Source organism: Nomia melanderi, chromosome 11 (genome assembly GCF_051020985.1).
Source record: "Nomia melanderi isolate GNS246 chromosome 11, iyNomMela1, whole genome shotgun sequence".
NCBI lineage: Eukaryota > Metazoa > Arthropoda > Insecta > Hymenoptera > Halictidae > Nomia > Nomia melanderi.
The window spans coordinates 14,202,199-14,214,883 of record NC_135009.1 but is presented as its reverse complement, the minus strand read 5'-3'; the positions used below and the strand labels follow the sequence as shown (position 1 = coordinate 14,214,883).

Genomic DNA, 12,685 nt, shown 5'->3' with positions numbered 1-12,685 from the left:
TACATTGGAATTTCGTTCCTTTGTCGAGGGTTTCATTGGTGTCGAGATTGAATGACTTTATTAAACATCAGGGGATTTTTACGTGTTTTCCAGCAGGATTTATTGAAAACATTCGGAGTTTTATGGAATCGAGGATTGCGAATTACCGGTGTACGTGACGGACGGTACAACTACACGGAACGCCGTCGAGTTTTATTGGAGTTTTTCATGTATAATCGGTTTTACTGAGATTTCCATAGATCGTATATAATCGCGGTACATAAATACTGTGTAAAAATGATAAACGATACAACTGGGAAACACGAGAATCCGCGTTGCGTTTTGTTATCGCGGCCCGATACGGGGGCTCGTGCGACTAAACCTTTACGCTTCAATTTCGCCGACAGAAGCGACTCTAAAGCGGCAGACCGTGAAGCTACAAAAACTTTGCGTTTAACACGTTGACTGCGAACAAATTTCGAAGTTTTACGAGTCGCTCAGAAGCCAATGCGATTAAGCTTATTATGGGAATGGATGTGTTTCAGTGCGAGAAGATGTATCGATGAGCGACGAATGCGTGTGCAATAGATGAATGACGCGACTGTGCGCGTTTTGAATGAACGTTCAAAGCATTGGAATATTCTACATTGATTTTGTCTGTATTGGTTTTGATGTTGATAATGCTCTAGAAAATATTTCAATAAAATAACTTTGTCTCTGAATTTATCTGTGAATTATCGTTAAATTAGCTTCGAAGTAATAGTTTATTAATCCTTTGCTCGAGAGGTGACTCTTAGTCACTTGATTTGACACAGCAAAACTACAAAGTTGAATATTTACTATTTCAAATAAAACTTTGTACTGCTATAGAAAATATTTCAATAAAATAGCTTTGTCGCTGAGTTTATCTGTGAATCATCGTTAAATTAGTTTCGAAGTGATAATTTATTAGCCCTTTGCTGGAGAAGTGACTCTTAGTCACTTGATTTAACACAGTAAAACCATGAAGTTGAAATTGTATTGCTATAGAAAATATTTCAACTTGATTTTACACAGCAAAGCTACAAAGTTGAATATTTATTATTCCAAATAAAACTTCGTACTGCCACAAAAAATACTTCAACTCCATAGTTTCCCTATATCAAACGAAGTGTCAACTAACAATCACCTCTCGCGAATAGTTAACAAACAAGCACTTCGCACGGTAGAAAAACGAATGGCGCGAACTTACGCGACAACCTGATACGTATCAACAGTGACGGCCCGAAGATTGCCGGGATTAATCGGGGAGAGATTGCTTTCCCGACGCGATCAGCATTTTTATAGAAAGTTCCGCCCGTACCGCCGTTTCCCGGCGGGTTCGTTACCCGTTTCAATTTTCTGCAATCGAACGCGCGGCGATGGGACAATCGGGCGCACGCCCGGCGAGGAAACGCTCGTTCCCGGCGGAGAAAACAGGCGTGTCCGATACACGGGAAACGAAGCTTCCGCTTTATTTGGGAGAAGAGACTGCGGCTTGGCCGGGCGCAGATAGAAAATCACGGGCGCCGGCAATATGTGGCGATTGTCGTCATCTTTCATCGGCCGCGCGAGGAACGGGGGTCGCCTCCGGGGCGAGGTCAAAGGCGAGCCGCGAAATAGAAAGCCCCGGCTGAAAGCTGTCGCGGGAGAACGGATACTGGAGCGTGTAGGAACCAGTTGCGCGGACTTCCTCGTCCTTTGATCCTCCCTTCTTCCTTCCTTTCTTTCAACTGATGATTGTGTTCTATCGAGCGAGCCCTTCAGGAAGTCTCCCAGTCAGCGGAGTTCGACAAATAATCTTTCTCTTGCGAATGCTCTTTTTATTCTTTCGAGGAGTGTGTCATTGGAATGAACTTTGCAAAGTGGACGGGTTTTGAGGAATATTGTGAAATAGAAACATTTGGCGGAGGAAGATAAATTATATATGTGTCTAGAATTTTTAGCGTAAGTTAAGGTGTTTTTAAGGGTGAATGTAAGAATGAGTGAGCGAAGGACAGGCTGTAAGACGGTAGAGGGAACGTGGAAACGATCTAAATGGGAATCATAGTACGTTCGACGTTGAACAAAAATTACGTAACAGTCTAGATAACACATAAATTAATTCTGTGTACGATTTTTCATGACCTGAACAAGTCAGAGCAAACAATCAAAAGAAACTGCGTGTCCGGGCTTTGAAACTAAAAGTGCGGGTTAATAGAGTAGAATGTACCGATCTCATTAGAAAATATTGTAGTATCTAGAATTCTTAGCGTAGGATAAGGTGTGCCTTGCGATTTATTTCCTAGCTACGATCGATGCAACTTCTATTGTTAATAATTTATTAGGAATAGACACAGCTCAAATCTTACTCGATACGTTCATCGATCCGAACGTGTTCGATTGCAACAACTGGACTGCGAATGCCTGTGCAAATTCAAAGTATAAACAATCTAAATGGAAATTTTCATTTCATATTAACATCTACTACGTTCATCTACAACTGACCCATTTCCCCATGCATCAGAACACAATCGATCGGTCCGCGAACGATCGAACTCGAGAGTTTCCACGGTAACGATCACTTATTCCCGCGGAACGCGCGTCAAATCGCGACGCCGAACGACGTCGCCGGCATCGATCGCGCGGAATTATCTCTCGCGCGTCGGCTGCGCCGTTAACTTTCGCCGAACAAGAAGCGGAATTACCGTCCGGGCGACTCCGTTCGAGAAACTTCGCCGGGTTTCTTGCTTCTTTTAAATTTCATTGGCTCGCGCCCACCTTCGCCCGTGTAATTTGCATCTCGCCGGATTATCGGAAACCTTTTGAAACTCGTATTATTACGAGCTCGCGACGCCCGGGAGAGGAAGGGGGAAGGGTTGAAGAAGCCGGTTCGAAAATTTACCTCGCCTCTTCTTCCTTCCCGTTTCCCCGGCGGCTTATCGATCTGACAGATTATTGCGATACACGGTCAAATATTGGAAGACGCCCGTCCTCCTGCTTACAGCGTCCGCTAACACGACGGCGCGCCCGATGGCTGCTCGATAATTTCCTGGCAGATTTACAGTGAAACCTGTTTTTGCGAGATAGGGACCGCATAAAAAAAATGTTCGGAAATGTTAGGAAATAGTGAGCGAGTGCTTTCAAACAGAAGAAATAATTGAATTACACGTGGAATCGTTTGAAAAAAATTTAGTTTCTCATACATGAAGAAACTTTCACAATGCATATAATTCACTGATGAGATATGTTCATTCACTGATAATATGCATGATGAACTGGTTCGAAGTCGCTTTCCTAGCTTGAAAAACAACAGCGTTGTAATTCATCTATTAAAGAATATACTTTCTGTAATATAACTGTTGAAGAATATACTTTCTATAATGTAACTATTAAAGAATATACTTTCTATAATATAACTGTTGAAGAATATACTTTCTGTAATATAACTATTAAAGAATATACTTTCTATAATGTAACTATTAAAGAATATACTTTCTATAATATAAGTATTAAAAAATATAGTTTCTGTAACATAACTGTTGAAGAATATACTTTCTATAATATAACTATTAAAGAATATACTTTCTACAATATAACTGTTGAAGAATATACTTTCTCTAATATAGCTATCAAAGAATATACTTCAACCCCAAGCGTAAGATCATTTCGAATATCAAATAATCTTAAGATATTAATAATTAAGATACAAAATACAGTTTAACGCTAGAAGAGCATTCAATACGATGAACACGTAACCCCATAGAAACTAATAGCTAACCCTCAGTTTCTATAATATCCAAGCGAACCCATTTCCAATCAAATCAAACAATTCTCCCATCAATACCATAATGTCCAACTGCACACAGTCTTGAAACCAACGCTACAGTACCCAGTACAATACCATAACCTCCAAAACGACAATATTGTTCCCCAGTCAATACCATAATTCCCAACGCGACGCTATAGTTTTCAATTGAACACGGTAATCCCCGAACTGATACTGTAGCCCCGAAAGTAATGCAGTTCCCAAAGCGACCGCTTTAAATCAAAACCCGCTTAAGGAACTCAACGGGCCGGGTCGGGGCGGGTTAACCGATGGCAGCGAGCCATCGAAAACGGAAATTATTAAGGCTACGTGCCGGCCGTGAATAAATATTGGCGGAAGGACGCGTTAGCCCTGCCCGTCGAGGGGATTGTATGTACGTCGTTGCTCGATAGATAAATAGGTAATGAAATTTAATAGAAAAAGAACGGAAAGAAAATAGAGCAGAAGGAAGGGTTAGAGGGATAGAGAGAGGGAGGGAGTAGCAAATGGCGTTCCAGGACTGGCGGAACCCGCTGGAACCGCAATGATTTAGGGGATCGATGCGGCGGCGGTCGGACGCTGGCTGCTGCTCCCGTTTCGTAACAGCCCCGATGGAAAATAAAAGCGGCAGTCGGCCAAGAGCCCGGTTGAACGCGAATCGATTTATTTACTGTTTATTCCACTCGGTACCGGCGTATCCACGGGTCTTCGGTATTTTTGACGCCGGGATATCGGCCGACTTTCGCGTTATCGTGCACCGTGCTCTCCTATCGGTGCGCTCTCTGCTATTTATATTCTATGCGATCCCCGAAGCCTTTCAGTGTTATGCTAATGTTGCACTTGCAGCCGATTTTTAGAAGTTTTTTGAAACCTTCCTTGTATTCCAGATATCGAAGTGGCTTTGTTAAATAGAAATCCTGTTGGTGAACCAATTCTCAAATTAACACATTGCAGTCTAAAAATTTGTCGCTAGAAATATTCAATTTATTTTTATGAGATATAGATGATAAACAAATTGTAGTACCCCGAGCCTTTCAGTGTTATGCTAATGTTGCACTTGCAGCCGATTTTTAGAAGTTTTTTGAAAAGGAATTCCGGTAAGTGGTTCCCCGTATTCGGATGAAGGGTTGTTCTCAACCTTCCCCGATTCACGCGTGTGTCGCGCTTTTCGATGAGGGTGAAATGGAAAACGTGGAATGTAGGATGTATACGTGGCCGGGAGATTACGAGGTTTCGCAATTGGGGAATATAATATTATAGAATGTGGACTGGGAGATTGTGTGAATAATATATTGGTGAATAATGTGTTTATCGATTATGAAGTGCGAAATGGAAAACGTGAAATGTAGAATGCATGAATGTATGTAATATGTATAGAAATTGGGAATTCAAAATTATAGAATATAAGTTATAGAATTGTGAAATATGTAGTGGAGAATAATGCATCCGTTGATTAACACTTTAACTGCCGTGTCGTCCGAATTCGGATGACAGCATTTTCTCCATCAACGTAAAAATGAATTTTCTCGGTGATGTATCCAACTGAATTTTGTTAGATGTATTAAATATAGAAAGAATAGCAGGGCGATCGTTACGAAGAATTTTGACCGTTCAGTTTCTGTTTTACTATGAAAATTATTTTGATTGTGGAGGTTTTGGCGAGTGCTCATTTGGCAGGCTACGTGTTAAAATGGAATACGAAGGTTTGCGGATATTCCTGAGAAATTCCGAAAATCCGAGCAGCATAGACAAATGAATTTTATACAACCCTTGAAACGAAGAATAAGAGACAAGTTCAATCGACTAGTCTGCAAACAATTTACAATTAATATCACACACACACGATAACGTCTGATAAGATGTCAAGGATTGATTCGAACGTTTCCTTTGTTTAACAGGTGCAATGAGCTAATGACGTAACCGGAAATACGAGGCCTCCGAACCTTGGCCTCGAGAACCAGCTATCAGAGACTACATCGGTGGGTTGGTTGTCCCCGAAACACGTCCAGATACGTCGCAACGACGATCGCCGCGGCGATATGTCGTTCCTGTTGAGCCGGGGCGGCCGGAAGGGGCCCATCATCTGCTTCGTCGGAATTTTGCTGATCTTCGCGCTTTATCAGCTGGGTATCATCTGCGGCTCCATGAAGTCCGTTCCCACTGCGATGATGGTCGCTAAAGAGGTGAGCGATTTTCTGTTCTTCGAATAGAAATAAATTATACAAGCGATGGAATACTAGAATATTATTTTAGATTATTATTCTAGAGTTCTATACTATATATATTCTATATTATCTATATTAGAATATTATTCTAGATTATTATTCTAGAGTTCTATACTATATATATTCAATATTATCTATATTAGAATATTATTCTAGATTATTATTCTAGAGTTCTGTACTACATATATTCTATATTATCCAGTTCGAGTTTTTTCGAGTTCTATACAATATATATTCTGTATTATCTATATTATTAGAAATAATCTAACAGAAATGATCCGAATAATCGATCAGTTGTTATTTAACACATTGCCTAAGATTTCTTGCTCGTTAATTTCTTTTGCGCGACAGAAGTCAGCAGGAACACAATATTTCTCTCGAGCCGCAAGTTCTTGATGAAAACAATTTCGGAAATGGCGCGCATACGCGAGGTATCATTTATCTTTTACCTCTAACCATTAGCGTCTACTTCTACTTACGTTAATGCGGAAGTGCAGACACAGGTGTGTTACAGTAGCTCTACATGAATCGCTCTCTCCGCGAAGAGTAACAACGGCGGGAATTACGTGTTTTACCCGCGCCGTCGTTACAGTTTGTCGCGGGTAGAATTTACGCGACACGAAATTTCGACGATTTTTCATCAATGATTTAATCGTTCTACGCTTCAACACTGTAGCGCATACCGTACGAATTCCGAAAAATCGATGCAATTCCAGTTTTAACGTTCACCTTTTGCACTCTGAATTTCTTTTGCAGTTTTCCCTCGATAGCTATTATTACTAATTTATTCGAGATGCATTTGAAAAAATAGCGTAAACGATTCTTACTAATTTTTAATTTATAGATTACTTAAAGTTACGATACTAATAATATTGAAGATAACATATTCTTCTTACCAATTTTTTAATTTATAGATTACTTAAAATTACGATACTACGCTAATAATATTGAAGGTAACATAGTAATACAGTCTATTTAAAAAATACCTCGGCAAAGAATCACACCTGTAAATAAAACCGTAAATAAATCTTTCTGCAAATGTTTTTCGTAACCACCGTCCGTATCATTCATATGTAAACGAAATAAATCGCAGTCGATCGAGAACCAGTAAGCAAATACTTCACTCTAGTGTCAACACAACCGACAAATATGAGAAGTAAAAATCAGTTACCGGAGAACGAGAACAAAGGAAAAGAAAAGTGTTCGTTGAAACGCGGAGAATCTAAAACACGGACCGGGCAATTAGCGCGCGGTTTTAATGGAGAATGGAAAGCAACGGGTTCAAAATAACAGAATCCGCGTTAACGGGAAAGCACGAGGGTCCATAAAACGCGGGTTCGATTGGTTGGAAGTGCGGCCTGTAGCGTCGGTTAATTCCACCGTCGTGGGCCGGCGCCGTTGTAAATTCGGTGGAACGATATCGGCCAGCCGACGGTATTTTAAATAGTTCACGAAGTCAGTTATTCGACCATTGATTTACCAGATTGACTAACGGGTGCAAACATTCCGGAGACTCGCTAAACGCGAAACATACGAGCGTTAACACTTTGACTGCCACGGCGGTCACCGATGACCGGAGCTTTCAAATTACAAGATAATTGTTGAGTAAGGATGAAATATATTTTTAATGGCTACAAAGTATCCGTTGGTGCAGTCGTCTTCCTCGTAGGAGTCAGTTGTTTTTCCTGAGGACAGCCATTATTATTGCACGCGCTGAGCGTCTTTTTTTCTCTCTATAATACACACTTAGTTTTCAAACTGTGTTGTGTTTATTTCTGCGAATAAATATTCAATAATAGTGATGACTTGGAAGATAATTGATTTCGAGTACAAAGTTTCTGTAACGTTAATAACTAGATAATAGGGTAATATAGGAATTTTCATATCGAAGGTTAATAATTCTTGCTTTGTATCTTTGCTATAGAAAGAATAAGTGATACATAAAACTGATGTTTTTCATGGCAGTCAAAGTTTCAACCCTTTATAGGTTAGTGACACATATAGATGTCACTTTTTTTACTGGTCAAATTACAGGGACTCTGTTCACCATTTTGATGCTTATGGTGTTGCAGGAACGTGGCACAAATAGGTGCCATAAAACGAGGAATCTAGGAAAATTTCGGAAAAGAATTCTCAATAACGATTGTTTTTTAACCCTTTGCACTCGAGAGGCGCCTTTCACTCTCCATTTGATTGAACCCAACGAAATTATAAAATTTAAGATTCAGTATTAAATTTTCTATAATCTACCAACACATGGAACATCGAAATAAAATAGTTCCGTCACTTAATTTATGCAAGATATTGTCTTATATTAATTGTAAACAATACCATGGATGTTTCACCAGAAAATAGGGAATATTTGTTGCGAGAAATATTCTCGAGTGCAAAGGGTTAAAGTATGTCTAACATGTATGCGGTAGAGAATAAGAATTATCATCGAAACGATAATTTGCCCTATAAAGGGTTAAACGAAAAAAGAGGACACCACTAGAGAATATTCGTTTCCGTCGGATTTCGCAACGGTCGCGCGAGTAAAATATTACTTTGCAATGTATAATGCGTTACGGTAGGAACGAAGGACACTTTTTCTCGCGAACGACGCTACAGGTCAACCACGGGGCGGGATCAAACGCGTTTGTACCTCTAACCCTTTGATTACGAGTGAGCTACCCCGGGGAGCTGCGCCGCATCGCGAACAGCACTGCCGCTGAGTGCGATTTGTCGGGATTAACATAATGCGTTTAGTGCATTCCACCGTTCTCACGTTAGTGCAGAGTAATATCTGAATATGTTGCAATATTCTCATTTGTATTTGGGTAATAGAGGAGGATATGGGGTTGTATTGATATTGTTATTTAAGATGTCATCTAATTGTACGCTGTAGTTGATTGTAGTTCGTAACTAAGGAGTTGAATATTTCTATCGTTTCTTAGATTATTGATGATTGAAGAAACTGAAGTTAATATTTCTACGTAGAAGATTGAGAAATTATGTTGCTGTTTCTATTTATCACATTACTGTCTACTTCTACTTGTAAAATTATTATTAGAATTTTCAAATTATATAATGAAGCAATGAGAACCGAAATGAACTAGGTAATACAATATGCAATCAGAATACTGATCAGATTCTCTTGCATCACCGAAGAAATAAAAAAAATGGTTACTACTTTAGTTGCACGTGTTAAGAGTCAAATATTCCTATCATTTCTCACGTCATCGATAATTAAAGAAACTGAAGCTAATATTTTTACGTAGAAGATTGAGAAACTATGTTACTGTTTCTATTCATCAAGTTACTATCTACTTCTATTCATCAAGTCACAATCAGAATCTTCAAATTCTATGATAAAGCAATGAAAACCTAAATGAACTAATACAGTATTCAGTGGATCAATGATTACTTCCATCACCGAAGAAACCAAAAGAAACAAGCATAGCAGCCGGAAAATCGAGAAGCCAATCTGCCCGTAATTCCCAGCGTCCTCGCTCGGCACTCCCATCACGCCGTCCATCGCGGTATTTGGCAGCGCGGCGGGTTGGCCCGGTAATTACGGATTAGTTTCATCCGAGTTTTCGCGGGCCGGCTCGGTGAATAGCGGGTACGTGCGCGCAGGGACAATCGTCGACGCCCTGGAACGCACGCCCAGTCGGAACGAGTTTCCGCGAAGTTCGTTGCGTACGTGTCGCCGCCGCGAGCGCAACAGCGGACACGAAGAATCAGTTAAATTGACTTTTCCAAATGTCTCTATAGTAACTTCGGGAGTTACTATCAACATCCATCGAGAGTTTAATCGATTCGCGAATTCGCTTCTGTGTCGCTGAAGCAATTCCTTGAATAACTTGAAACTTGTTACCTTTTAATTGGACACATTCGACATTTTTCGACCACATATAGACGATTATTTGAAACTAATTTAATGACAATTCGCCATTTATTGAAACATTTCCTATAAGAATACAGAGTTTCGTTTAAAATACTAAGTACTCAACACAGTTTTGCTGTACCAATCGACTGAGAGTCACTTCTGTGTTTTGTTCGTAGTTCTGATTGGTAGTGTTGAATAGCTAAGATGAAACATTCATATTTGGAAGACCGAGCCGCAGGCGAATGATTGCATTACTCGGACAGCAAGAGATTAGCACGTAGTTTCTGATTTCGCTATTACTTAAGCAATTAATATACAATTCAGCTTCCGTTGCGGGTTTCGTACATTTCAAAGAATCTTCGTCCGCAAAGGGTTAATTCTCGATTCAGAGTATCCCGGGACACTATCGCCACGAAGTTTCCATCTTCTATCGTTCCTAAGCAACTGTACTGCTGAAAATTTCCATCATCGCGTTTCCATCATCCCCTTCGAGCAAGTAACTTCAATCTCCAAACGAGCAACCCCCGAAAATGCGAGCGAAAGAATGAACTCACCAGTGTACTCGAACGTCTCGTTCGAGTAGCGATCCATGAAACCAATACCAACATAAATTACTCCTCGCGAGGCACCGGGTACAACGTTCCCCATATAATTTCGTCAAATTCACAACAGCCCCTCCCACCTGAAATTACAGCCGCGCCGCGGCGAGCGTTAACGAGCAGAGGAATCGCCGGCTCGCGCGCTCCGAGATTTTTAATCAGACCCTTCAAAATTGGGAAACTATTTTCATCTCGCCGCTCGTTAATAACTTATTCCACCCCCCCCCCCCCCGGTAGGAACTAGCTACGCGGCCGGTCGTGAATAAATAGCTCATCCCTCGTCTGGCAACAAAGTGCAGTGGCGACATTAATTTCCGGCCATCAGAAAACGCACTTCGCTGCTCGTTAGAGGTTCAAACTCGCTCGCAACGCTGATTTCCAGATGACTCTTTAACACGTTGGACGCCCTGTGGTTCACCGGTGATCTCGATCAAATCGAATTACTATACTTCATTCGATTAAGGGATGATTATTTGGAAACTTTCCCATATTGCAAGCAATATGATTAACACCTTCCGTGACACGGAAATTTCGGCCATATTCTGCTTATGAATTTTATTGATTTTTTTAAATAGAATATTGTTATATTCAAGTTCTTTTTTAATTCTATATATTTTGGTATCGTTTCTCGATGTTTTCAGTGCTTTGTAACGTATACGGCTATTTTTGACCATGTGTCCCTTAAAAATATTTTATTGCAAAAATCAACGTGTGCTACGTGTGGTACACGTGGCACTGAACATGTTAAGGGTTGATTTCTATAATGCTAATACAAGCCTCTAGGATCACTGGTCAAGGGGAAGTTAGTCCCACTCGAAGGAATTTGTTTGCACGCGCCCACTACCTTGGAAGGCTACGAATCAGGCAGACTTCCAATTTTGCACACGCCTATCCAAAGGTTTATAAAAACCCACGCAAAATACGGAGATGATGGATGTACAAGATAGATTCAAGCTGAACGAACGAGACGGATTATACAGACGTCGTTGTAGACACCGCTGACGAGTATTACCGAATTCTCTTAATAAACAGCGAGTTATTTCCACTGAAGTAAATATTAATACGGTCCACTTCCAATCAGTCGCGCAAAGTTAAGTCGGCGTGCGACGTACGGGTTTCACTATTAAAATGTCGAAATAGAAAACGCGTGCTCGACAGAAGGAGCGAGCTATTAGCTCGCTCGCCGAACCATGAAGCAGCAACGCGGCCCATCGCGGCAGTTCCCGGCGAAAATTTCAATGGGAGCCCGCCGGGATTAGGCGGGACGCAATTAAAGGAAACGCTCGCGCCGGACTTTATCGCGCGAATTAACTGCGTCGCCGGAGAGGGGCCGTCTTGGACGTCGGCCGGCCGACAATTAACTTCCGCGAAAGTTTTTATCCCGCCGGTTTATTTGCCGGAAAATTTCATTATGATTCAGCCGGGGGAGGGTCCGAGCCGGCCATGGGACTCCCCGTTATCGTCGCCGGTGAATTTCCCTGGCCACTCGCCGGCGATTAGCCCTCTTCTTGCCCGGGAACTTCTTAATCCTCGCGTTACAACCGTTTCCCGATCGCCCCGACGTCCGGCGGGCCTGGTTCCGCGTCGCCGGCGGAGATCCTCGCGGACGTTCCTGCAGACGACGTTGTTTCGACGACAATCGCCGGGAACTTTTAATCGAGCCCCCGGCGGCGCGCCATTATGAAAACAATTAATTACTGGGAACGGAGAGACTCGACGAGCGAAGGAAAATCGATGGTGGACGTGGGCGTGTGGGAACCTGCGACTGGATGGCGTGAGTTTCTTGGTGCCTCTTGGTGATCGGTGTTTCGGTGGGAAATTCTGTTGTGGGAAGTAAGGAATTTTCTTGTTTTGGTATTGTTGGGGAAAGTTGAGGGATTTTTGGTTTGGTGGTCGATGATAGTAGTAGGTTATGATAATGATGATATTATTGCTACAATATTATATTGTATTATATTATATTATTGCTACAATATTATATTGTATTATACTATATTATTGCTACAATATTATATTGTATTATATCTTGTTGCTACAATATTCTATTATACTATATTATTGCTACAATGTTCTATTATATCATATTATTGCTACAATATTCTATTCTATTATATTATTGCTACAATATTATATTATATTATGATTACAATATTACATTATATTATTATTACAATATTATATTATATTATTATTGTTATCGTTGTTC

General features: G+C 40.8%; 1 protein-coding gene across 4 annotated transcripts in view; it reads left to right on the top strand.

Annotated features, from left to right (window-relative positions):
- Tpst (tyrosylprotein sulfotransferase) overlaps nt 1-12,685 on the top strand; it is a 292,529-nt gene that overhangs the window by 260,622 nt on the left and 19,222 nt on the right. For all 4 annotated transcript variants that reach the window (XM_031988631.2, XM_076371966.1, XM_076371965.1 and 1 more), the window contains one exon: nt 5,683-5,967. In XM_031988631.2, the coding sequence (XP_031844491.1) occupies nt 5,824-5,967 (144 nt within the window). In that variant the 5' untranslated portion in view covers nt 5,683-5,823. The remainder of the gene's footprint in view (nt 1-5,682; nt 5,968-12,685) is intronic.